General features: G+C 44.4%; 3 protein-coding genes across 3 annotated transcripts; all 3 read right to left on the bottom strand.

Moving 5' to 3' along the window:
- Positions 1–5,427: 5,427 nt before the first annotated feature.
- Positions 5,428–7,502, bottom strand: LOC118242743. Its single transcript, XM_035535085.1, has 2 exons — positions 7,378–7,502; positions 5,428–6,617 (listed from the first exon to the last, which is right to left on the bottom strand). The coding sequence occupies exon 2, from the start codon at positions 6,373–6,375 to the stop codon at positions 5,428–5,430; it is 948 nt and encodes a 315-aa protein (XP_035390978.1). The 5' UTR covers positions 6,376–6,617; positions 7,378–7,502.
- Positions 7,503–14,533: 7,031 nt separating this feature from the next.
- On the bottom strand, positions 14,534–16,606 carry LOC118242744. Its single transcript, XM_035535086.1, has 2 exons — positions 16,485–16,606; positions 14,534–15,723 (listed from the first exon to the last, which is right to left on the bottom strand). Exon 2 carries the CDS (start codon positions 15,479–15,481, stop codon positions 14,534–14,536), a length of 948 nt encoding a protein of 315 aa, XP_035390979.1. The 5' UTR covers positions 15,482–15,723; positions 16,485–16,606.
- A 7,185-nt stretch (positions 16,607–23,791) lies between these two features.
- Positions 23,792–25,863, bottom strand: LOC118242745. Its single transcript, XM_035535087.1, has 2 exons — positions 25,742–25,863; positions 23,792–24,981 (listed from the first exon to the last, which is right to left on the bottom strand). Exon 2 carries the CDS (start codon positions 24,737–24,739, stop codon positions 23,792–23,794), a length of 948 nt encoding a protein of 315 aa, XP_035390980.1. The 5' UTR covers positions 24,740–24,981; positions 25,742–25,863.
- Positions 25,864–26,679: the final 816 nt, after the last annotated feature.

Raw genomic sequence — 26,679 nt, forward strand, 5'->3', positions numbered from 1 at the left:
CAAGAATTGTAATCACCTTAGACACTGTTTCAGGGCAAGATATTCTGCTTTAGACTAAAATATGAATGATGGGAAGAATCTTTCAAAGATTTGATTTTAAGTGAAGACAATCTGTTTTATAGTTTGCAATAAGTACATTGCCACTTTGTTCTGTGGGTTTTATACACAATGAAACAGCTTTTCAAATCATTTTAATCACCTTAGACACTGTTTCAGGGCAAGAGATTCTGCTTTAGACTAAAATATGAATGATGGGAAGAATCTTTCAAAGATTTCAGTTTAAGAGAAGACAATCTGTTGTATAGTTTGCAATAAGTATATTGCACCTGTGGTGGAAATTCAGCAAACAAGGAGTCAGATGTGGATAAGAAGATTTTATTGAGTTATTAGTTTCAAGAAAATGAGCGTGCCTATTTGCTTCGCTCCCCTTTGGGGTGATTTCCTCCCCTTATATACTAGCCGTAGCGTTCGAAGAGAACGAGGGAGGGTTTGCTTCTGCTGAGACCAGATAACTCCTTGGAAGGAGTGTATTTCTTCAAGGACGTTCAATAGGGAACGTCCTGTTCTTCTAATCTTATGCTAAGCTTTCTCACGCTTTACAATGATAGAGAAGAAACACAACAATATTTCCTTCACACTTCCCCCCTTTGATTCTTTGTCAATCATCAACATCATCTAGACTTAATTTTCAATGAATAGTGCCTGGAGGTCATTAAATTCCTCAGAATCCTCATCCACCCCCTCTGGCAGTTCTTGCAACAGTTGATACTGTACACGAGTAAGAATTAGTCACCCAGGTGACACAACAATTCATAATACATGGCAGGAAACACATAACCATCAATACGACAATGAGCACAGGAAAAAGCACCGTCATTGCCCAGTGTCCCCACGGGCCCAGGGCCGAGGTGAACCATGAGAACCATGAATTGTCTGCTGGGGACGGCTCCTGGATGTCCTGTTTCATATGTGTAATCAGGTCTGTTATATTATCATAATAATCTGGGATGTGAAAACAACATGATACAATTTATCTTCTTACACACCCCACCTTCCTCGGCTAGGAGCAAATCTAAGGTCATTCTATTCTGCAGGACTACTTGGCGAATCTGGTGCAATTCTTGGTTTAGGAGTGTAAAAATCGTCTCAGTCCTATTGGCCAGAGTTAGGACTTGCCACGCTAACCATTAATCTTATTCAAGGCTGCAGTGGTTGCCGTCACCAATGCCATTGCACAAGCGATATTGCCTTTGCATCTTTCCTCTGGCAGGAGTTGTCGTCCCGCGATCGGGGCGAGAGTAGTGAGTAGGATAGTGACAAACAGAGAATTCATCATGAGTTCTCAGGTCGTTCTGGCGCCTTCTTGCAATGAGTGTGGTGTATCCACGTTGCTCGTCCGTCGGTTTTGACGGCGGTGTTAGTCGTCAGCAGCACTTGGAATGGTCCTCTCCACCTGGGCTGGTTCCACCGCTTCCTTCTGAAGTCCTTTATCAGCACCCAATCACCTGGTTGGTGGGTGTGGAGTGGAGTATCCGTCACCTCGGGAAGAACTGCCTTCACCTGCTTAGACACATGGGAGAGAGATTTGTGCAGAGACACACAATACTGCAAAAGTGATTCATTGATCAGGTTAGTATCCCAGTCGGGCGGTCCCTAGCCCGTGTTGGGAGGCCGTCCAAACACTCTCAAAAGTTGATAAGCCTGTTCGTGCCTGCGGTCTGGTTCGGCATTGCCACAGGACGAGGGGAAGGCATTTTACCCAATTCATGCCTGTTTCCTGCGTTAATTTAGCTAGACCTCCTTTAATGGTGCCGTTTGTCCGTTCTACTGCCCCTGCACTAGCAGGGTGATAGCTGCAGTGTTTTCTCATATCTACCCCTAGGTATTTAGTCAGAGCTTTTAGTCCTTCGTGTACGAAGGGTGTCCCATTGTCACTGGACACTCGTTGTGGTAACCCCCACCGGGGAATAATTTCTCTCAGTAGCGCTTTTGCTACTGCATCAGTATCTTGTTTCCCATTGGGAAGGCCTCCACCCACTTACTAAACATGCACACACACACAAAGCATGTACCTCTTTCCTTCAGCTGGTGTTAGTTCTACAAAATCTATTTGCCAATGTTGAAATGGCTCACTAGGCGGCGGGTGTCCGGCGGGTGCGTGTTTGTATGATTGTCCCCGTGTGGTGTGTTTTGTGCACATACCAAGCATCGGGAACAAAATTTACTGGTGTGTGTGTTATTCCTGGTGCATACCAATATTTTGTTATACTTTCCACTATCCCCCCTTTGCTCATGTGACTCCCTCCCATGAGCAATCTCAATTAGTCCTTTCATGTAAGCCGTGGGGAGACAGGGTTTGTTTATCTCTGGGTGTACCCATATCCCGCCTATTTGTTTGCACCCCCCTTTTTTCCATTTCACATAATCTTGTGGAGTAGCTTGTTTTTGGATATCTTTGTTGTTATCCTGGTTCCATTATCTATTTGTGCCATTTGTGTATGGACTGGTTGTGTGGCTGTGAGTTGAGCTACTTTGTCTGCATAAGCGTTTCCTCTCGACACAGGGTCCCCTGCTTTTGTGTGTGCTGCACATTTATGATGGCCACTTTCTTTGGTAGTTGGATTGCTTCCAACAGTTCTGCTACTAGGCAATGGTTCTTTATCTTTGCTCCTGAGCTCGTAAGGAAGTTACGATGTCTCCAAATAGCCCCAAAGTCATGTGCCACTCCCCACGCGTACCGGGAATCGGTCCAGACGTTCACGGTCTTATCTTGTGCTAGTTTACACGCCTGTAATGAGTGCAGCAAGTTCAGCTGCCTGCGCTGAGTAATTAGATGGGAGTGGTTCTGCTTTCACCACTTCTGTGTGTGACACAACAGCATATGCTGCTCGATTAGTGCCTTGAGAGTCACGTTTAGCTGAACCGTCCACAAACAATTCCAGGTCCGCATTAAGTATTGGTTCCTCCTTTAAATCTATTCTGGGAGATGTTGCAATTTCTAACACCTGTTGGCAGTCATGGGGCTCTCCTTCCTCCTCTGTAGGCAATAGAGTGGAGGGGTTTAGAGTTGTGCATCGTTTCACAGTAACATTTGGCATGTCTAATAAGGCAGTGTGGTACCTAAGCCATCGCTGAGTGGACAAATGTGCCACTTTTGATCTTGCAGTATTCTTGACACTGCATGAGGCACATGTAGGGTAAGCTTGGCGTAGCCTACTATGTCTCTGGAAAGCCACTAGTGCCTTCTCGGCGGCTGCCACAGCTCTTACACATAAAGGTAGGCCTGCTGCGACTGTATCTAATTTTCCTGAGAAGTAGGCCACCGGCCTTTGTTTGTCCCATGTTTTTGTGTCAATACACTTGTCATATATTGCCCTTTAACATCCACTGTCTGTTCAAATGGTTTGTTTGGGTCGGGAATGCCTAACGCTGGCATGACTTGTAACAGCTGTTTCAGTGTTGTGAAGGCCGCCTCAGCTTCCGGTGTCCATTCCGGCTGTGAGGAATTTGACCCTTTGGTCGGTATTATATCTCTGAGTGGTCCCTCATGTTCTGCATAGGATGGTATGAATGTCCTACAATAGGAACACATTCCTAAAAAGGACAACAGTTGTTTTTTTCGGTCATGGGCTTTGGTATAGTCAAAATGGCATTCACTCGGTCTTTAGTCAGCATGCGCGTTTGTTCAGTGATGTCATGTCCTAAAAAATGCACTTGCTGCTTACAAAACTGTAATTTGGATTTGGATGCCTTGTGGCCTTCCCCTGCTAAATGATGTAGCAGTGCCACCGTGGCTTGTTTACACGCTTCTCGTGTTCTCCCACAAATCAAAAGATCATCAACATATTGCAGCAAGGCTATTCCCTTAGGGAGTTCTAAAGCCTCTAGGCTTCGGTGTAAGGCGGCATTGTAAATGGTTGGTGATTCACAATACCCTTGACACAATCTCGTGAATGTGTATGGCTTTCCTTCAAAAGTGAAAGCAACCAAAATTGGCTAATCCTTGTGCACAGGTACGCTAAAGAAAGCGTTGGCCAAATCAACTACACTGAACCACTTACTGTCTGGTGGGATCTGAGAGAGAATGGTGTGCGGGTTTGGAACTTCTGGGGCTCTAGGGTGTACTGCCGTGTTGACAGCCTGCAAATCCTGCACAAATCTCCATTCATCTCTCCCTGGCTTTTTAACTGGGAAAATTGGAGTACGTACTGGTGAGTCTGGGCATGGTACGATAACTCCTGCTTGTTTTAATGATTGGAACACAGGCCTGATACCCTCCACTGCCTCTGGTTTTAGAGGGTATTGGTGCTGGTGTGGTCTGTAATCAGATTTTGGGGTGATGTGGACAGGCTCACATCCTTTTATTAAGCCCACATCATTTTTTCCCTGTGCCCATAACCCTGCAGGAACTGTTTTCAGTTCCTCTTCCTCTTCCTCTGAGAGGGTAACAGAGGCTGCCATAATTACTATATTAGGACTTACAAGCTCAACCCCCCTTTTACAATTTAGCCTATACGGGGTTGGCATTTTCCACACATCTATGCTTGGGCTGTACATGACTTTACACTGGGGTCCTTTTATCCAATCAGTTGTGCTCAACATGCGTTTTGTCCACAACCCTACTCTCTGCCAGTCTGGGTCAACATGTGCGCTAGCCAGCGACACATGAGGTGCTGCATGTGAGATTGAATATAAAGATTTCTGTTTAGCTGAGAGCTGCACCACTCCCGCAGCCCACTCGCAGTCCCACGCTATAGCTGTGATAATCAGACTGTCACTGCCCCCTAAGTCAAATTTTTGTTCAAAATCAACATCAGATCCCTCATGGACCTTCATTGTACAGTGAATAGAATCACTTTGTTTAACTGTCAGCTCACCAGGTAGCGTGTTAGTAACTTCAGTCATAAAATGTGTTAGTACTTCCCCAGCAGTGCACTGCAATTCATACACGTACAAAGGGACTCCTGCCTCTAGCTGGACTCCCTGTGTAGGTGTTTCCCACATAACAAATAACCCCTCTGGGTTGCTGCTAATTGTGCACCCAAGTTTACACATTAAATCTCTAGCTAACAAATTAATTGGACAGGTTTCTGACACCAAAAAGCTGTGTTTGAATTGGCTGCTTCCTAAACTACATTGGAGAGGCTCGGACATCCTTTCATCAATGGGATGACCCCCTACTCCGATTACTGTTATCCCATATCTTTGTCTCATTCTACATTCTATTAATCCTTCTTTTAACACTGAGTGGGTGGCACCACTGTCAACCAAAAACCTAACATTTTTTCCCTCTACTTTCACAGTTACCTCGGGGAGGCCTCTTGGCCCTTTACTAATCTGCTGTAATAGTTGGTAATTTAAATTTGTTACTTCCCTTTTGCTGTCTTCACTCAGTGGTCCGCTGCTGTCCTGCCTCTCCACCGCCCGTCATTCGTGGATAGTGGGATCCAGGTCTGTGCCCCCGTCATATGAGTTATCCTCCTCCGGACAGTTTCTGGCAAAATGTCCAAGCTTTCCACAGTTGTAGCGTTCCTGCTTTTCCATCCACTCGTTTTTCCCTCCTCTTCCTTTGCCTCTGTCTCTGCCTCGTCCATGGCCACGTCCCCTTCCACGATTGTTTTCTCGTCCGCGACCTTTCCCTTGGTCTCCCGCCGTCTGGACTAGCGTTAGCATTGCCTGGTGCGTGGTATCTGCTCGTTGACGCTCTCGTTTGGCGTCTTTCTTTCCCAGGATCGTCTCATGATGCTTGGCGTGCTCCTCAATAGTAGATAGGGGAGCTCTACTATAGCCTATGCAGTTTTTTCTGATAAGGTCGCTAATTTCCTTTCTCATGTTCATAAGGAAGCTGTTTCTCAGATGAGCTTCCCATGCCCCCACTTCTCCGGGGCCCATTGCACGTTGTGCTGGCGCGTCAATTCCACAATGGTCAGTGTGGACGCGTGTCAAGCGGACGAGGAAATCTGCGACGGGCTCATCGTCTCTTTGCTTGCATGCTGCTATCACATCAGTGTTAACAGTTGTTGGGTATGCTGCTTCCACTCTTTCGATGAGTCCTCTTATCTCTCTGTATGCGCTGTTTAGGTCAGGTTGGCCTTGGGGCGGTGCATTCCACTCAGGCAGATGGAGACGGACATCTCCATTCACCCAGTTTCTGTCAATGCGGTTATACTGCAGTCCGAGTCGAATCATCAGCAACCGTCTCAATTCAGCCTGAGTTGGTCTGCAGGACTGCACGAATGCCATCAGTTCTTGTCCGAAGCGTCGTCCGCCGATGTCACCTGGCTTGCTCAGGCCGTCGGCCGCTTTCATGATGTCGTCTGTAGTCCAGTGACGGTGGACCATAATCACTCCCTCAGGTCCTGACACTTCCACCATCGGGAACTGTGGGGCATAGCCTACCTCAGGCTCTGTGGAGGACTCTGCAGAGGTGTGGCTTCGGGTACGATGAGCCACTGGTGAGGTTATTGCCTCCAGTTGTCGTCTTAATTCGTCATATGGAGACGGCTTTGGTGTTGATGAAGTTCCTGGTTGGGGATAAGGAGGTGGATTTGCTAGCGCTTGTGGTTGCTGAATCAGCTGGGGGGCTCTCGGCGGGGCGGCATCGAGGTCAGGATCAGCTAAGGAAACACACTGAGACACTTCATTATTACATTTCTTTTGCCCTTCCTGTTTCTTCTGCCTTTTCTCAGCTTCTTCTAACCACATTTTTGCCTTTTCTAGCATATCCTCACTGTTTTTGTCAAAATATTTCCGTGCTTTCTTATCAGCTTCTCTAGGTTTGACCTCGACTCTCTTAATTAATTTTAACAGGTATGCAACACTCAGCGTCCCTGAGGTATTAAACCCATAATGTTTAATCCAAAACGGGACATGTTTGTTTACATGTTCCCCATAATCTTTACTCATTTGAAAGAATAGGCTACTGGAGAGCTTGTCCTTATCGAACTCATACTCCTTACTATTGCCCGCACCCATTGTTTTTTTGTTTTTTTTTTTACTTTTGGATTCAGGCAACAAACGAACAAAGGAAACTTACCTACTCTCTACAATTTTCCTATTTTTTATCTTATTATCCACACCATCTACCCCCGATATGGATTAGTTCCGCTCCAGCAAATCGTGCTAGTATACTGAGTCCACTCCTTTCCCTGCGGGGTGTTCTGTCGGCCCGGGCCTATTTCTTACACTAGTACGTCTACTCAGTGTGCCTATTCTCTTAGGCTGGCGGAGTCCCAGACTCCGGAGTCCTCTAGACCCTATTTTTAAGCCCTAGTATCTCATATACTATGCTACTTTACAGACCCACCCCAGGGTAGACTCAGGCGGATCACTACGTCACTTTCTTCTAGGATTGAATTACTGAACTTCACCACTTACTTTATGTTCGTTAGATCAGGCGGAGCACACCACCGGAGTCAAGCGGGACGTCACTCCCTGGTTAGGTACTTTCCCGTATTCTTGTGGGTTTCCCTCTTTCTCCAGCTCAGTTCTCTCTCTGAGGAGCGTCCTCGAAGTTTAGACACCGCTGCCCCGCATGGTGCCTCTCGCTGATCCTGCCGACTACGCCAAATTCTGTGGTGGAAATTCAGCAAACAAGGAGTCAGATGTGGATAAGAGGATTTTATTGAGTTATTAGTTTCAAAAAATGAGCGTGCCTATTTGCTTCGCTCCCCTTTGGGTGATTTCCCTCCCCTTATATAATAGCCGTAGCGTTCAAGAGAACGAGGGAGGGTTTGCTTCTGCTGAGACCAGATAACTCCTTGGAAGGAGTGTATTTCTTCAAGGACGTTCTCTAGGGAACGTCCTGTTCTTCTAATCTTATGCTAAGCTTTCTCACGCTTTACAATGATAGAGAAAGAAACACAACAATATTTCCTTCACACACCTCTTTTCTTTAGCTTTTATACACCTTTTCAAAGCATTGTAATCGACGTTTCAGCGCAAGAGATTCTACTTTAGACTAAAATAAAATGATGGGAAGAATCATTCAAAGATTTGAGTTTAAGTGAAGACAATCTGTTGTATACTTTCCAATAAGTACATTGCAACTTTGTTCTGTGGGTTTTATACACAATGAAACAGCTTTTCAAAGCATTGTAATCACCTTAGACACTGTTTCAGGGCAAGAGATTCTGCTTTAGACTAAAATATGAATGATGAGAATAATCTTTCACAAACTTGATTAAGTGAAGACAATCTGTTGTATAGTTTGCAATAAGTACATTGCAACTCTTTTCTTTAGCTTTTATGCACTATGAAACACCTTTGCAAAGCATTGTAATAGCCTTAGACACTGTTTCAGGGCAAGAGATTCTACTTTAGAATAAAATATAAATGATGGGAAGAATCTTTCAAAGATTTGATTTTAAGTGAAGACAATCTGTTATATAGTTTGCAATAAGTACATTGCAATTCTTTTCTTTAGCTTTTATACACCTTTTCAAAGCATTGTATTCGACGTTTCAGCACAAGAGATTCTACTTTAGACTAAAATATAAATGATGGGAAGAATCTTTCAAAGATTTGATTTTAAGTGAAAAAAATCTGTTGTATAGTTTGCAATAAGTATGTTGCAACACTGTTCTTTAGCTTTTATACAGCTTTTCAAAGCTTTGTAATCGCCTTTGACACTATTTCAGGACAAGATATTCTGCTTTAGACTAAAATATGAATGATGGGAAGAATCTTTCAAAGATTTGATTTTAAGTGAAGACAATCTGATGTATAGTTTGCAATAAGTACATTGCAACTCTATTCTTTAGCTTTTATACACTATGAAACACCTTTTCCAAGAATTGTAATCACCTTAGACACTGTTTCAGGGCAAGATATTCTGCTTTAGACTAAAATATGAATGATGGGAAGAATCTTTCAAAGATTTGATTTTAAGTGAAGACAATCTGTTGTATAGTTTGCAATAAGTACATTGCAACTTTGTTCTGTGGGTTTTATACACAATGAAACAGCTTTTCAAATCATTTTAATCACCTTAGACACTGTTTCAGGGCAAGAGATTCTGCTTTAGACTAAAATATGAATGATGGGAAGAATCTTTCAAAGATTTCAGTTTAAGAGAAGACAATCTGTTGTATAGTTTGCAATAAGTATATTGCACCTCTTTTCTTTAGCTTTTATATACCTTTTCAAAGCATTCTAATCGACGTTTCAGCGCAAGAGATTCTACTTTAGACTAAAATATAAAGGTTGGGAAGAATCTTTCAAAGATTTGATTTTAAGTGAAGACAATCTGATGTATAGTTTGCAATAAGTACATTGCAACTCTATTCTTTAGCTTTTCTACACTATGAAACACCTTTTCCAAGAATTGTAATCACCTTAGACACTGTTTCAGGGCAAGATATTCTGCTTTAGACTAAAATATGAATGATGGGAAGAATCTTTCAAAGATTTGATTTTAAGTGAAGACAATCTGTTTTATAGTTTGCAATAAGTACATTGCAACTTTGTTCTGTGGGTTTTATACACAATGAAACAGCTTTTCAAATCATTTTAATCACCTTAGACACTGTTTCAGGGCAAGAGATTCTGCTTTAGACTAAAATATGAATGATGGGAAGAATCTTTCAAAGATTTCAGTTTAAGAGAAGACAATCTGTTGTATAGTTTGCAATAAGTATATTGCACCTGTGGTGGAAATTCAGCAAACAAGGAGTCAGATGTGGATAAGAAGATTTTATTGAGTTATTAGTTTCAAAAAATGAGCGTGCCTATTTGCTTCGCTCCCCTTTGGGTGATTTCCCTCCCCTTATATACTAGCCGTAGCGTTCGAGAGAACGAGGGAGGGTTTGCTTCTGCTGAGACCAGATAACTCCTTGGAAGGAGTGTATTTCTTCAAGGACGTTCTCTAGGGAACGTCCTGTTCTTCTAATCTTATGCTAAGCTTTCTCACGCTTTACAATGATAGAGAAAGAAACACAACAATATTTCCTTCACACTTCCCCCCTTTGATTCTTTGTCAATCATCAACATCATCTAGACTTTAATTTTCAATGAATAGTGCCTGGAGGTCATTAAATTCCTCAGAATCCTCATCCACCCCCTCTGGCAGTTCTTGCAACAGTTGATACTGTACACGAGTAAGATTAGTCACCCAGGTGACACAACAATTCATAATACATGGCAGGAAACACATAACCATCAATACGACAATGAGCACAGGAAAAAGCACCGTCATTGCCCAGTGTCCCCACGGGCCCAGGGCCGAGGTGAACCATGAGAACCATGAATTGTCTGCTGGGGACGGCTCCTGGATGTCCTGTTCATATGTGTAATCAGGTCTGTTATATTATCATAATAATCTGGGATGTGAAAACAACATGATACATTTATCTTCTTACACACCCCACCTTCCTCGGCTAGGAGCAAATCTAAGGCCATTCTATTCTGCAGGACTACTTGGCGAATCTGGTGCAATTCTTGGTTTAGGAGTGTAAAAATCGTCTCAGTCCTATTGGCCAGAGTTAGGACTTGCCACGCTAAACCATTAATCTTATTCAAGGCTGCAGTGGTTGCCGTCACCAATGCCATTGCACAAGCGATATTGCCTTTGCATCTTTCCTCTGGCAGGAGTTGTCGTCCCGCGATCGGGGCGAGAGTAGTGAGTAGGATAGTGACAAACAGAGAATTCATCATGAGTCCTCAGGTCGTTCTGGCGCCTTCTTGCAATGAGTGTGGTGTATCCACGTTGCTCGTCCGTCGGTTTTGACGGCGGTGTTAGTCGTCAGCAGCACTTGGAATGGTCCTCTCCACCTGGGCTGGTTCCACCGCTTCCTTCTGAAGTCCTTTATCAGCACCCAATCACCTGGTTGGTGGGTGTGGAGTGGAGTATCCGTCACCCTCGGGAAGAACTGCCTTCACCTGCTTAGACACATGGGAGAGAGATTTGTGCAGAGACACACAATACTGCAAAAGTGATTCATTGATCAGGTTAGTATCCCAGTCGGGCGGTCCTAGCCCCGTGTTGGGAGGCCGTCCAAACACTCTCAAAAGTTGATAAGCCTGTTCGTGCCTGCGGTCTGGTTCGGCATTGCCACAGGACGAGGGGAAGGCATTTTACCCAATTCATGCCTGTTTCCTGCGTTAATTTAGCTAGACCTCCTTTAATGGTGCCGTTTGTCCGTTCTACTGCCCCTGCACTAGCAGGGTGATAGCTGCAGTGTTTTCTCATATCTACCCCTAGGTATTTAGTCAGAGCTTTTAGTCCTTCGTGTACGAAGGGTGTCCCATTGTCACTGGACACTCGTTGTGGTAACCCCCACCGGGGAATAATTTCTCTCAGTAGCGCTTTTGCTACTGCATCAGTATCTTGTTTTCCCATTGGGAAGGCCTCCACCCACTTACTAAACATGCACACACACACAAGCATGTACCTCTTTCCTTCAGCTGGTGTTAGTTCTACAAAATCTATTTGCCAATGTTGAAATGGCTCACTAGGGCGGCGGGTGTCCGGCGGGTGCGTGTTTGGTATGATTGTCCCCGTGTGGTGTGTTTTGTGCACATACCAAGCATCGGGAACAAAATTTACTGGTGTGTGTGTTTATTCCTGGTGCATACCAATATTTTGTTATACTTTCCACTATCCCCCCTTTGCTCATGTGACTCCTCCCATGAGCAATCTCAATTAGTCCTTTCATGTAAGCCGTGGGGAGACAGGGTTTGTTTATCTCTGGGTGTACCCATATCCCGCCTATTTGTTTGCACCCCCCTTTTTTCCATTTCACATAATCTTGTGGAGTAGCTTGTTTTTGGATATCTTTGGTTGTTATCCTGGTTCCATTATCTATTTGTGCCATTTGTGTAATGGACTGGTTGTGTGGCTGTGAGTTGAGCTACTTTGTCTGCATAAGCGTTTCCTCTCGACACAGGGTCCCCTGCTTTTGTGTGTGCTGCACATTTTATGATGGCCACTTTCTTTGGTAGTTGGATTGCTTCCAACAGTTCTGCTACTAGGCAATGGTTCTTTATCTTTGCTCCTGAGCTCGTAAGGAAGTTACGATGTCTCCAAATAGCCCCAAAGTCATGTGCCACTCCCCACGCGTACCGGGAATCGGTCCAGACGTTCACGGTCTTATCTTGTGCTAGTTTACACGCCTGTATGAGTGCAGCAAGTTCAGCTGCCTGCGCTGAGTAATTAGATGGGAGTGGTTCTGCTTTCACCACTTCTGTGTGTGACACAACAGCATATGCTGCTCGATTAGTGCCTTGAGAGTCACGTTTAGCTGAACCGTCCACAAACAATTCCAGGTCCGCATTAAGTATTGGTTCCTCCTTTAAATCTATTCTGGGAGATGTTGCAATTTCTAACACCTGTTGGCAGTCATGGGGCTCTCCTTCCTCCTCTGTAGGCAATAGAGTGGAGGGGTTTAGAGTTGTGCATCGTTTCACAGTAACATTTGGCATGTCTAATAAGGCAGTGTGGTACCTAAGCCATCGCTGAGTGGACAAATGTGCCACTTTTTGATCTTGCAGTATTCTTGACACTGCATGAGGCACATGTAGGGTAAGCTTGGCGTAGCCTACTATGTCTCTGGAAGCCACTAGTGCCTTCTCGGCGGCTGCCACAGCTCTTACACATAAAGGTAGGCCTGCTGCGACTGTATCTAATTTTCCTGAGAAGTAGGCCACCGGCCTTTGTTTGTCCCCATGTTTTTGTGTCAATACACTTGTCATATATTGCCCTTTAACATCCACTGTCTGTTCAAATGGTTTGTTTGGGTCGGGAATGCCTAACGCTGGCATGACTTGTAACAGCTGTTTCAGTGTTGTGAAGGCCGCCTCAGCTTCCGGTGTCCATTCCGGCTGTGAGGAATTTGACCCTTTGGTCGGTATTATATCTCTGAGTGGTCCCTCATGTTCTGCATAGGATGGTATGAATGTCCTACAATAGGAACACATTCCTAAAAAGGACAACAGTTGTTTTTCGTCATGGGCTTTGGTATAGTCAAAATGGCATTCACTCGGTCTTTAGTCAGCATGCGCGTTTGTTCAGTGATGTCATGTCCTAAAAAATGCACTTGCTGCTTACAAAACTGTAGTTTGGATTTGGATGCCTTATGGCCTTCCCCTGCTAAATGATGTAGCAGTGCCACCGTGGCTTGTTTACACGCTTCTCGTGTTCTCCCACAAATCAAAAGATCATCAACATATTGCAGCAAGGCTATTCCCTTAGGGAGTTCTAAAGCCTCTAGGCTTCGATGTAAGGCGGCATTGTAAATGGTTGGTGATTCACAATACCCTTGACACAATCTCGTGAATGTGTATAGCTTTCCTTCAAAAGTGAAAGCAAACCAAAATTGGCTATCCTTGTGCACAGGTACGCTAAAGAAAGCGTTGGCCAAATCAACTACACTGAACCACTTACTGTCTGGTGGGATCTGAGAGAGAATGGTGTGCGGGTTTGGAACTTCTGGGGCTCTAGGTGTACTGCCGTGTTGACAGCCTGCAAATCCTGCACAAATCTCCATTCATCTCTCCCTGGCTTTTTAACTGGAAATTGGAGTACGTACTGGTGAGTCTGGGCATGGTACGATAACTCCTGCTTGTTTAATGATTGGAACACAGGCCTGATACCCTCCACTGCCTCTGGTTTAGAGGGTATTGGTGCTGGTGTGGTCTGTAATCAGATTTTGGGGTGATGTGGACAGGCTCACATCCTTTTATTAAGCCCACATCATTTTTTCCCTGTGCCCATAATCCTGCAGGAACTGTTTTCAATTCCTCCTCCTCTTCCTCTGAGAGGGTAACAGAGGCTGCCATAATTACTATATAGGACTTACAAGCTCAACCCCCCTTTTACAATTTAGCCTATACGGGGTTGGCATTTTCCACACATCTATGCTTGGGCTGTACATGACTTTACACTGGGGTCCTTTTATCCAATCAGTTGTGCTCAAACATAGCGTTTTGTCCACAACCCTACTCTCTGCCAGTCTGGGTCAACATGTGCGCTAGTCAGCTCACCAGGGTAGCGTGTTAGTAACTTCAGTCATAAAATGTGTTAGTACTTCCCCAGCAGTGCCACTGCAATTCATACACGTACAAAGGGACTCCTGCCTCTAGCTGGACTCCCTGTGTAGGTGTTTCCCACATAACAAATAACCCCTCTGGGTTGCTGCTAATTGTGCACCCGAGTTTACACATTAAATCTCTAGCTAACAAATTAATTGGACAGGTTTCTGACACCAAAAAGCTGTGTTATGAATTGGCTGCTTCCTAAACTACATTGGAGAGGCTCGGACATCCTTTCATCAATGGGATGACCCCCTACTCCAATTAACTGTTATCCCATATCCTGTTCTCATTTACATTCTATTAAACCTTCTTTTAACACTGAGTGGGTGGCACCACTGTCAACCAAAAACCTAACATTTTTTCCCTCTACTTTCACAGTTACTTCGGGGAGGCCTCTTGGCCCTTTACTAATCTGCTGTAATAGTTGGTAATTTAAAATTGTTACTTCCCTTTTGCCGTCTTCACTCAGTGGTCTGCTGCTGTCCTGCCTCTCCACCGCCCGTCATTCGTGGATAGTGGGATCCAGGTCTGTGCCCCCGTCATATGAGTTATCCTCCTCCGGACAGTTTCTGGCAAAATGTCCAAGCTTTCCACAGTTGTAGCATTCCTGCTCTTTCATCCACTCGTTTTTCCCTCCTCTTCCTTTGCCTCTGTCTCTGCCTCGTCCATGGCCACGTCCCCTTCCACGATTGTTTTCTCGTCCGCGACCTTTCCCTTGGTCTCCCGCCGTCTGGACTAGCGTTAGCATTGCCTGGTGCGTGGTATCTGCTCGTTGACGCTCTCGTTTGGCGTCTTTCTTTCCCAGGATCGTCTCATGATGCTTGGCGTGCTCCTCAATAGTAGATAGGGGAGCTCTACTATAGCCTATGCAGTTTTTTCTGATAAGGTCGCTAATTTCCTTTCTCATGTTCATAAGGAAGCTGTTTCTCAGATGAGCTTCCCATGCCCCCACTTCTCCGGGGCCCACTGCACGTTGTGCTGGCGCGTCAATTCCACAATGGTCAGTGTGGACGCGTGTCAAGCGGACGAGGAAATCTGCGACGGGCTCATCGTCTCTTTGCTTGCATGCTGCTATCACATCAGTGTTAACAGTTGTTGGGTATGCTGCTTCCACTCTTTCGATGAGTCCTCTTATCTCTCTGTATGCGCTGTTTAGGTCAGGTTGGCCTTGGGGCGGTGCATTCCACTCAGGCAGATGGAGACGGACATCTCCATTCACCCAGTTTCTGTCAATGCGGTTATACTGCAGTCCGAGTCGAATCATCAGCAACCGTCTCAATTCAGCCTGAGTTGGTCTGCAGGACTGCACGAATGCCATCAGTTCTTGTCCGAAGCGTCGTCCGCCGATGTCACCTGGCTTGCTCAGGCCGTCGGCCGCTTTCATGATGTCGTCTGTAGTCCAGTGACGGTGGACCATAATCACTCCCTCAGGTCCTGACACTTCCACCATCGGGAACTGTGGGGCATAGCCTACCTCAGGCTCTGTGGAGGACTCTGCAGAGGTGTGGCTTCGGGTACGATGAGCCACTGGTGAGGTTATTGCCTCCAGTTGTCGTCTTAATTCGTCATATGGAGACGGCTTTGGTGTTGATGAAGTTCCTGGTTGGGGATAAGGAGGTGGATTTGCTAGCGCTTGTGGTTGCTGAATCAGCTGGGGGGCTCTCGGCGGGGCGGCATCGAGGTCAGGATCAGCTAAGGAAACACACTGAGACACTTCATTATTACATTTCTTTTGCCCTTCCTGTTTCTTCTGCCTTTTCTCAGCTTCTTCTAACCACATTTTTGCCTTTTCTAGCATATCCTCACTGTTTTTGTCAAAATATTTCCGTGCTTTCTTATCAGCTTCTCTAGGTTTGACCTCGACTCTCTTAATTAATTTTAACAGGTATGCAACACTCAGCGTCCCTGAGGTATTAAACCCATAATGTTTAATCCAAAACGGGACATGTTTGTTTACATGTTCCCCATAATCTTTACTCATTTGAAAGAATAGGCTACTGGAGAGCTTGTCCTTATCGAACTCATACTCCTTACTATTGCCCGCACCCATTGTTTTTTTTTTTTTTTTTTTTACTTTTGGATTCAGGCAACAAACGAACAAAGGAAACTTACCTACTCTCTACAATTTTCCTATTTTTTATCTTATTATCCACACCATCTACCCCCGATATGGATTAGTTCCGCTCCAGCAAATCGTGCTAGTATACTGAGTCCACTCCTTTCCCTGCGGGGTGTTCTGTCGGCCCGGGCCTATTTCTTACACTAGTACGTCTACTCAGTGTGCCTATTCTCTTAGGCTGGCGGAGTCCCAGACTCCGGAGTCCTCTAGACCCTATTTTTAAGCCCTAGTATCTCATATACTATGCTACTTTACAGACCCACCCCAGGGTAGACTCAGGCGGATCACTATGTCACTTTCTTCTAGGATTGAATTACTGAACTTCACCACTTACTTTATGTTCGTTAGATCAGGCGGAGCACACCACCGGAGTCAAGCGGGACGTCACTCCCTGGTTAGGTACTTTCCCGTATTCTTGTGGGTTTCCCTCTTTCTCCAGCTCAGTTCTCTCTCTGAGGAGCGTCCTCGAAGTTTAGACACCGCTGCCCCGCATGGTGCCTCTCGCTGATCCTGCCGACTACGCCAAATTCTGTGGTGGAAATTCAGCAAACAAGGAGTCAGATGTGGATAAGAGGATTTTATTGAGTTATTAGTTTCAAAAAATGAGCGTGCCTATTTGCTTCGCTCCCCTTTGGGTGATTTCCCTCCCCTTATATAATAGCCGTAGCGTTCAAGAGAACGAGGGAGGGTTTGCTTCTGCTGAGACCAGATAACTCCTTGGAAGGAGTGTATTTCTTCAAGGACGTTCTCTAGGGAACGTCCTGTTCTTCTAATCTTATGCTAAGCTTTCTCACGCTTTACAATGATAGAGAAAGAAACACAACAATATTTCCTTCACACACCTCTTTTCTTTAGCTTTTATACACCTTTTCAAAGCATTGTAATCGACGTTTCAGCGCAAGAGATTCTACTTTAGACTAAAATAAAATGATGGGAAGAATCATTCAAAGATTTGAGTTTAAGTGAAGACAATCTGTTGTATACTTTCCAATAAGTACATTGCAACTTTGTTCTGTGGGTTTTATACACAATGAAACAGCTTTTCAAAGCATTGTAATCACCTTAGACACTGTTTCAGGGCAAGAGATTCTGCTTTAGACTAAAATATGAATAATGAGAATAATCTTTCACAAACTTGATTAAGTGAAGACAATCTGTTGTATAGTTTGCAATAAGTACATTGCAACTCTTTTCTTTAGCTTTTATGCACTATGAAACACCTTTGCAAAGCATTGTAATAGCCTTAGACACTGTTTCAGGGCAAGAGATTCTACTTTAGAATAAAATATAAATGATGGGAAGAATCTTTCAAAGATTTGATTTTAAGTGAAGACAATCTGTTATATAGTTTGCAATAAGTACATTGCAATTCTTTTCTTTAGCTTTTATACACCTTTTCAAAGCATTGTATTCGACGTTTCAGCACAAGAGATTCTACTTTAGACTAAAATATAAATGATGGGAAGAATCTTTCAAAGATTTGATTTTAAGTGAAGAAAATCTGTTGTATAGTTTGCAATAAGTATGTTGCAACACTGTTCTTTAGCTTTTATACAGCTTTTCAAAGCTTTGTAATCACCTTTGACACTATTTCAGGACAAGATATTCTGCTTTAGACTAAAATATGAATGATGGGAAGAATCTTTCAAAGATTTGATTTTAAGTGAAGACAATCTGATGTATAGTTTGCAATAAGTACATTGCAACTCTATTCTTTAGCTTTTATACACTATGAAACACCTTTTCCAAGAATTGTAATCACCTTAGACACTGTTTCAGGGCAAGATATTCTGCTTTAGACTAAAATATGAATGATGGGAAGAATCTTTCAAAGATTTGATTTTAAGTGAAGACAATCTGTTGTATAGTTTGCAATAAGTACATTGCAACTTTGTTCTGTGGGTTTTATACACAATGAAACAGCTTTTCAAATCATTTTAATCACCTTAGACACTGTTTCAGGGCAAGAGATTCTGCTTTAGACTAAAATATGAATGATGGGAAGAATCTTTCAAAGATTTCAGTTTAAGAGAAGACAATCTGTTGTATAGTTTGCAATAAGTATATTGCACCTCTTTTCTTTAGCTTTTATATACCTTTTCAAAGCATTCTAATCGACGTTTCAGCGCAAGAGATTCTACTTTAGACTAAAATATAAAGGTTGGGAAGAATCTTTCAAAGATTTGATTTTAAGTGAAGACAATCTGATGTATAGTTTGCAATAAGTACATTGCAACTCTATTCTTTAGCTTTTATACACTATGAAACACCTTTTCCAAGAATTGTAATCACCTTAGACACTGTTTCAGGGCAAGATATTCTGCTTTAGACTAAAATATGAATGATGGGAAGAATCTTTCAAAGATTTGATTTTAAGTGAAGACAATCTGTTTTATAGTTTGCAATAAGTACATTGCAACTTTGTTCTGTGGGTTTTATACACAATGAAACAGCTTTTCAAATCATTTTAATCACCTTAGACACTGTTTCAGGGCAAGAGATTCTGCTTTAGACTAAAATATGAATGATGGGAAGAATCTTTCAAAGATTTCAGTTTAAGAGAAGACAATCTGTTGTATAGTTTGCAATAAGTATATTGCACCTGTGGTGGAAATTCAGCAAACAAGGAGTCAGATGTGGATAAGAAGATTTTATTGAGTTATTAGTTTCAAAAAATGAGCGTGCCTATTTGCTTCGCTCCCCTTTGGGTGATTTCCCTCCCCTTATATAATAGCCGTAGCGTTCAAGAGAACGAGGGAGGGTTTGCTTCTGCTGAGACCAGATAACTCCTTGGAAGGAGTGTATTTCTTCAAGGACGTTCTCTAGGGAACGTCCTGTTCTTCTAATCTTATGCTAAGCTTTCTCACGCTTTACAATGATAGAGAAAGAAACACAACAATATTTCCTTCACACTTCCCCCCTTTGATTCTTTGTCAATCATCAACATCATCTAGACTTCAATTTTCAATGAATAGTGCCTGGAGGTCATTAAATTCCTCAGAATCCTCATCCACCCCCTTTGGCAGTTCTTGCAACAGTTGATACTGTACACGAGTAAGATTGGTCACCCAGGTGACACAACAATTCATAATACATGGCAGGAAACACATAACCATCAATACGACAATGAGCACAGGAAAAAGCACCGTCACTGTCCAGTGTCCCCACGGGCCCAGGGCCGAGGTGAACCATGAGAACCATGAATTGTCTGCTGGGGACGGCTCCTGGATGTCCTGTTTCATATGTGTAATCAGGTCTGTTATATTATCATAATAATCTGGGATGTGAAAACAACATGATACATTTATCTTCTTACACACCCCACCTTCCTCGGCTAGGAGCAAATCTAAGGTCATTCTATTCTGCAGGACTACTTGGCGAATCTGGTGCAATTCTTGGTTTAGGAGTGTAAAAATCGTCTCAGTCCTATTGGCCAGAGTTAGGACTTGCCACGCTAAACCGTTAATCTTATTCAAGGCTGCAGTGGTTGCCGTCACCAATGCCATTGCACAAGCGATATTGCCTTTGCATCTTTCCTCTGGCAGGGGCGAGAGTAGTGAGTAGGATAGTGACAAACAGAGAATTCATCATGAGTTCTCAGGTCGTTCTGGCGCCTTCTTGCAATGAGTGTGGTGTATCCACGTTGCTCGTCCGTCGGTTTTGACGGCGGTGTTAGTCGTCAGCAGCACTTGGAATGGTCCTCTCCACCTGGGCTGGTTCCACCGCTTCCTTCTGAAGTCCTTTATCAGCACCCAATCACCTGGTTGGTGGGTGTGGAGTGGAGTATCCGTCACCTCGGGAAGAACTGCCTTCACCTGCTTAGACACATGGGAGAGAGATTTGTGCAGAGACACACAGTACTGCAAAAGTGATTCATTGATCAGGTTAGTATCCCAGTCAGGCGGACCCAGCCCCGTGTTGGGAGGCCGTCCAAACACTATTTCAAAAGCTGATAACCCTGTTCGTGCCTGTGGTCTGGTTCGACATTGCCACAGGACGAGGGGAAGGCATTTTACCCAATTCATGCCTGTTTCCTGCGTTACTTTAGCTAGACCTCCTTTAATGGTGCCGTTTGTCCGTTCTACTGCCCCTGCACTAGCAGGGTGGTAACTGCAGTGTTTTCTCATATCTACCCCTAGGTATTTAGTCAAAGCTTTTAGTCCTTCGTGTACGAAGGGTGTCCCATTGTCACTGGACACTCGTTGTGGTAACCCCCACCGGGGAATAATTTCTCTCAATAGCGCTTTTGCTACTGCCTCACTATCTTGTTTTCCCGTTGGGAAGGCCTCCACCCACTTACTAAACATGCACACACACACATGTTCCTCTTCCTTTTGGCTGGTGTTAGTTCTACAAAATCTATTTGCCAATGTTGAAATGGCTCACTAGGCGGCGGGTGTCCGGCGGGTGCGTGTTTGGTATGATTGTCTCCGTGTGGTGTGTTTTGTGCACATACCAAGCATCGGGAACAAAATTTACTGGTGTGTGTGTTTATTCCTGGTGCATACCAATATTTTGTTATACTTTCCACTATCCCCCCTTTGCTCATGTGACTCCTCCCATGAGCAATCTCAATTAGTCCTTTCATGTAAGCCGTGGGGAGACAGGGTTTGTTTATCTCTGGGTGTACCCATATCCCGCCTATTTGTTTGCACCCCCCTTTTTTCCATTTCACATAATCTTGTGGAGTAGCTTGTTTTTGGATATCTTTGGTTGTTATCCTGGTTCCATTATCTATTTGTGCCATTTGTGTATGGACTGGTTTCCTCCCGACACAGGGTCCCCTGCTTTTGTGTGTGCTGCACATTTTATGATGGCCACTTTCTTTGGTAGTTGAATTGCTTCCAACAGTTCTGCTACTAGGCAATGGTTCTTTATCTTTGCTCCTGAGCTCGTAAGGAAGTTACGATGTCTCCAAATAGCCCCAAAGTCATGTGCCACTCCCCACGCGTACCGGGAATCGGTCCAGACGTTCACGGTCTTATCTTGTGCTAGTTTACACGCCTGTATGAGTGCAGCAAGTTCAGCTGCCTGCGCTGAGTAATTAGATGGGAGTGATTCTGCTTTCACCACTTCTGTGTGTGACACAACAGCATATGCTGCTCGATTAGTGCCTTGAGAGTTACGTTTAGCTGAACCGTCCACAAACAATTCCAGGTCCGCATTAAATATTGGTTCCTCCTTTAAATCTATTCTGGGAGATGTTGCAATTTCTAACACCTGTTGGCAGTCATGGGGCTCTCCCTCCTCCCCTGTAGGCAATAGAGTGGAGGGGTTTAGAGTTGTGCATCGTTTCACAGTAACATTTGGCATGTCTAGTAAGGCAGTGTGGTATCTAAGCCATCGCTGAGTGGACAAATGTGCCACCTTTTGATCTTGCAGTATTCTTGACACTGCATGAGGCACATATAGGGTAAGCTTGGCGTAGCCTACTATGTCTCTGGAAGCCACTAGTGCCTTCTCGGCGGCTGCCACAGCTCTTACACATAAAGGTAGGCCTGCTGCGACTGTATCTAATTTTCCTGAGAAGTAGGCCACCGGCCTTTGTTTGTCCCCATGTTTCTGTGTCAATACACTTGTCATATATTGCCCTTTAACGTCTACTGTCTGTTCAAATGATTTGTTTGGGTCTGGAATGCCCAACGCTGGCATGACTTGTAACATCTGTTTCAGTGTTGTGAAGGCCGCCTCAGCTTCCGGCGTCCATTCCGGCTGTGAGGAATTTGACCCTTTGGTCGGTATTATATCTCTGAGTGGTCCCTCATGTTCTGCATAAGATGGTATGAATGTTCTACAATAGGAACACATGCCTAAGAAGGACAGCAGTTGTTTTTTCGTCGTGGGTCTTGGTATAGTCAAGATGGCATTCACTCGGTCTTTAGTCAGCATGCGCGTTTGTTCAGTGATGTCATGTCCTAAAAAATGCACTTGCTGCTTACAAAACTGTAATTTGGATTTGGATGCCTTATGGCCTTCCCCTGCTAAATGATGTAGCAGTGCCACCGTGGCTTGTTTACACGCTTCTCGTGTTTTCCCACACATCAAAAGATCATCAACGTATTGCAGCAAGGCTGTTCCTTCGAGGAGCTCTAAAGCTTCTAGGCTTCAGTGTAAGGCGGCATTGTAAATGGTTGGTGATTCACAATACCCCTGACACAATCTCGTGAATGTGTATGGCTTTCCTTCAAAAGTGAAAGCAAACCAAAATTGGCTATCATTGTGCACAGGTACGCTAAAGAAAGCGTTGGCCAAATCAACTACACTGAACCACTTACTTTCTGGTGGGATCTGAGAGAGAATGGTGTGCGGGTTTGGAACTTCTGGGGCTCTAGGGTGTACTGCCGCGTTGACAGCCTGCAAATCCTGCACAAATCTCCATTCATCTCTCCCTGGCTTCTTAACTGGGAAAATTGGAGTACGTACTGGTGAGTCTGGGCATGGTACGATAACTCCTGCTTGTTTTAATGATTGGAACACAGGCCTGATACCCTCCACTGCCTCTGGTTTTAGAGGGTATTGGTGCTGGTGTGGTCTGTAATCAGATTTTGGGGTGATGTGGACAGGCTCACATCCTTTTATTAAGCCCACATCATTTTTTCCCTGTGCCCATAACCCTGCAGGAACTGTTTTCAGTTCCTCTTCCTCTTCCTCTGAGAGGGTAACAGAGGCTGCCATAATTACTATATTAGGACTTACAAGCTCAACCCCCCTTTTACAATTTAGCCTATACGGGGTTGGCATTTTCCACACATCTATGCTTGGGCTGTACATGACTTTACACTGGGGTCCTTTTATCCAATCAGTTGTGCTCAACATGCGTTTTGTCCACAACCCTACTCTCTGCCAGTCTGGGTCAACATGTGCGCTAGCCAGCGACACATGAGGTGCTGCATGTGAGATTGAATATAAAGATTTCTGTTTATCTGAGAGCTGCACCACTCCCGCAGCCCACTCGCAGTCCCACGCTATAGCTGTGATAATCAGACTGTCACTGCCCCCTAAGTCAAATTTTTGTTCAAAATCAACATCAGATCCCTCATGGACCTTCATTGTACAGTGAATAGAATCACTTTGTTTAACTGTCAGCTCACCAGGTAGCGTGTTAGTAACTTCAGTCATAAAATGTGTTAGTACTTCCCCAGCAGTGCACTGCAATTCATACACGTACAAAGGGACTCCTGCCTCTAGCTGGACTCCCTGTGTAGGTGTTTCCCACATAACAAATAACCCCTCTGGGTTGCTGCTAATTGTGCACCCAAGTTTACACATTAAATCTCTAGCTAACAAATTAATTGGACAGGTTTCTGACACCAAAAAGCTGTGTTTGAATTGGCTGCTTCCTAAACTACATTGGAGAGGCTCGGACATCCTTTCATCAATGGGATGACCCCCTACTCCGATTACTGTTATCCCATATCTTTGTCTCATTCTACATTCTATTAATCCTTCTTTTAACACTGAGTGGGTGGCACCACTGTCAACCAAAAACCTAACATTTTTTCCCTCTACTTTCACAGTTACCTCGGGGAGGCCTCTTGGCCCTTTACTAATCTGCTGTAATAGTTGGTAATTTAAATTTGTTACTTCCCTTTTGCTGTCTTCACTCAGTGGTCCGCTGCTGTCCTGCCTCTCCACCGCCCGTCATTCGTGGATAGTGGGATCCAGGTCTGTGCCCCCGTCATATGAGTTATCCTCCTCCGGACAGTTTCTGGCAAAATGTCCAAGCTTTCCACAGTTGTAGCGTTCCTGCTTTTCCATCCACTCGTTTTTCCCTCCTCTTCCTTTGCCTCTGCCTCTGCCTCGTCCATGGCCACGTCCCCTTCCACGATTGTTTTCTCGTCCGCGACCTTTCCCTTGGTCTCCCGCCGTCTGGACTAGCGTTAGCATTGCCTGGTGCATGGTATCTGCTCGTTGACGCTCTCGTTTGGCGTCTTTCTTTCCCAGGATCGTCTCATGATGCTTGGCGTGCTCCTCAATAGTAGATAGGGGAGCTCTACTATAGCCTATGCAGTTTTTTCTGATAAGGTCGCTAATTTCCTTTCTCATGTTCATAAGGAAGCTGTTTCTCAGATGAGCTTCCCATGCCCCCACTTCTCCGGGGCCCACTGCACGTTGTGCTGGCGCGTCAATTCCACAATGGTCAGTGTGGACGCGTGTCAAGCGGACGAGGAAATCTGCGACGGGCTCATCGTCTCTTTGCTTGCATGCTGCTATCACATCAGTGTTAACAGTTGTTGGGTATGCTGCTTCCACTCTTTCGATGAGTCCTCTTATCTCTCTGTATGCGCTGTTTAGGTCAGGTTGGCCTTGGGGCGGTGCATTCCACTCAGGCAGATGGAGACGGACATCTCCATTCACCCAGTTTCTGTCAATGCGGTTATACTGCAGTCCGAGTCGAATCATCAGCAACCGTCTCAATTCAGCCTGAGTTGGTCTGCAGGACTGCACGAATGCCATCAGTTCTTGTCCGAAGCGTCGTCCGCCGATGTCACCTGGCTTGCTCAGGCCGTCGGCCGCTTTCATGATGTCGTCTGTAGTCCAGTGACGGTGGACCATAATCACTCCCTCAGGTCCTGACACTTCCACCATCGGGAACTGTGGGGCATAGCCTACCTCAGGCTCTGTGGAGGACTCTGCAGAGGTGTGGCTTCGGGTACGATGAGCCACTGGTGAGGTTATTGCCTCCAGTTGTCGTCTTAATTCGTCATATGGAGACGGCTTTGGTGTTGATGAAGTTCCTGGTTGGGGATAAGGAGGTGGATTTGCTAGCGCTTGTGGTTGCTGAATCAGCTGGGGGGCTCTCGGCGGGGCGGCATCGAGGTCAGGATCAGCTAAGGAAACACACTGAGACACTTCATTATTACATTTCTTTTGCCCTTCCTGTTTCTTCTGCCTTTTCTCAGCTTCTTCTAACCACATTTTTGCCTTTTCTAGCATATCCTCACTGTTTTTGTCAAAATATTTCCGTGCTTTCTTATCAGCTTCTCTAGGTTTGACCTCGACTCTCTTAATTAATTTTAACAGGTATGCAACACTCAGCGTCCCTGAGGTATTAAACCCATAATGTTTAATCCAAAACGGGACATGTTTGTTTACATGTTCCCCATAATCTTTACTCATTTGAAAGAATAGGCTACTGGAGAGCTTGTCCTTATCGAACTCATACTCCTTACTATTGCCCGCACCCATTGTTTTTTTTTTTTTTTTTTTACTTTTGGATTCAGGCAACAAACGAACAAAGGAAACTTACCTACTCTCTACAATTTTCCTATTTTTTATCTTATTATCCACACCATCTACCCCCGATATGGATTAGTTCCGCTCCAGCAAATCGTGCTAGTATACTGAGTCCACTCCTTTCCCTGCGGGGTGTTCTGTCGGCCCGGGCCTATTTCTTACACTAGTACGTCTACTCAGTGTGCCTATTCTCTTAGGCTGGCGGAGTCCCAGACTCCGGAGTCCTCTAGACCCTATTTTTAAGCCCTAGTATCTCATATACTATGCTACTTTACAGACCCACCCCAGGGTAGACTCAGGCGGATCACTACGTCACTTTCTTCTAGGAATGAATTACTGAACTTCACCACTTACTTTATGTTCGTTAGATCAGGCGGAGCACACCACCGGAGTCAAGCGGGACGTCACTCCCTGGTTAGGTACTTTCCCGTATTCTTGTGGGTTTCCCTCTTTCTCCAGCTCAGTTCTCTCTCTGAGGAGCGTCCTCGAAGTTTAGACACCGCTGCCCCGCATGGTGCCTCTCGCTGATCCTGCCGACTACGCCAAATTCTGTGGTGGAAATTCAGCAAACAAGGAGTCAGATGTGGATAAGAGGATTTTATTGAGTTATTAGTTTCAAAAAATGAGCGTGCCTATTTGCTTCGCTCCCCTTTGGGTGATTTCCCTCCCCTTATATAATAGCCGTAGCGTTCAAGAGAACGAGGGAGGGTTTGCTTCTGCTGAGACCAGATAACTCCTTGGAAGGAGTGTATTTCTTCAAGGACGTTCTCTAGGGAACATCCTGTTCTTCTAATCTTATGCTAAGCTTTCTCACGCTTTACAATGATAGAGAAAGAAACACAACAATATTTCCTTCACACACCTCTTTTCTTTAGCTTTTATACACCTTTTCAAAGCATTGTAATCGACGTTTCAGCGCAAGAGATTCTACTTTAGACTAAAATAAAATGATGGGAAGAATCATTCAAAGATTTGAGTTTAAGTGAAGACAATCTGTTGTATACTTTCCAATAAGTACATTGCAACTTTGTTCTGTGGGTTTTATACACAATGAAACAGCTTTTCAAAGCATTGTAATCACCTTAGACACTGTTTCAGGGCAAGAGATTCTGCTTTAGACTAAAATATGAATGATGAGAATAATCTTTCACAAACTTGATTAAGTGAAGACAATCTGTTGTATAGTTTGCAATAAGTACATTGCAACTCTTTTCTTTAGCTTTTATGCACTATGAAACACCTTTGCAAAGCATTGTAATAGCCTTAGACACTGTTTCAGGGCAAGAGATTCT

This window comes from Electrophorus electricus, chromosome 16 (assembly GCF_013358815.1).
Source record: "Electrophorus electricus isolate fEleEle1 chromosome 16, fEleEle1.pri, whole genome shotgun sequence".
Classification (NCBI taxonomy): Eukaryota; Metazoa; Chordata; class Actinopteri; order Gymnotiformes; family Gymnotidae; genus Electrophorus; species Electrophorus electricus.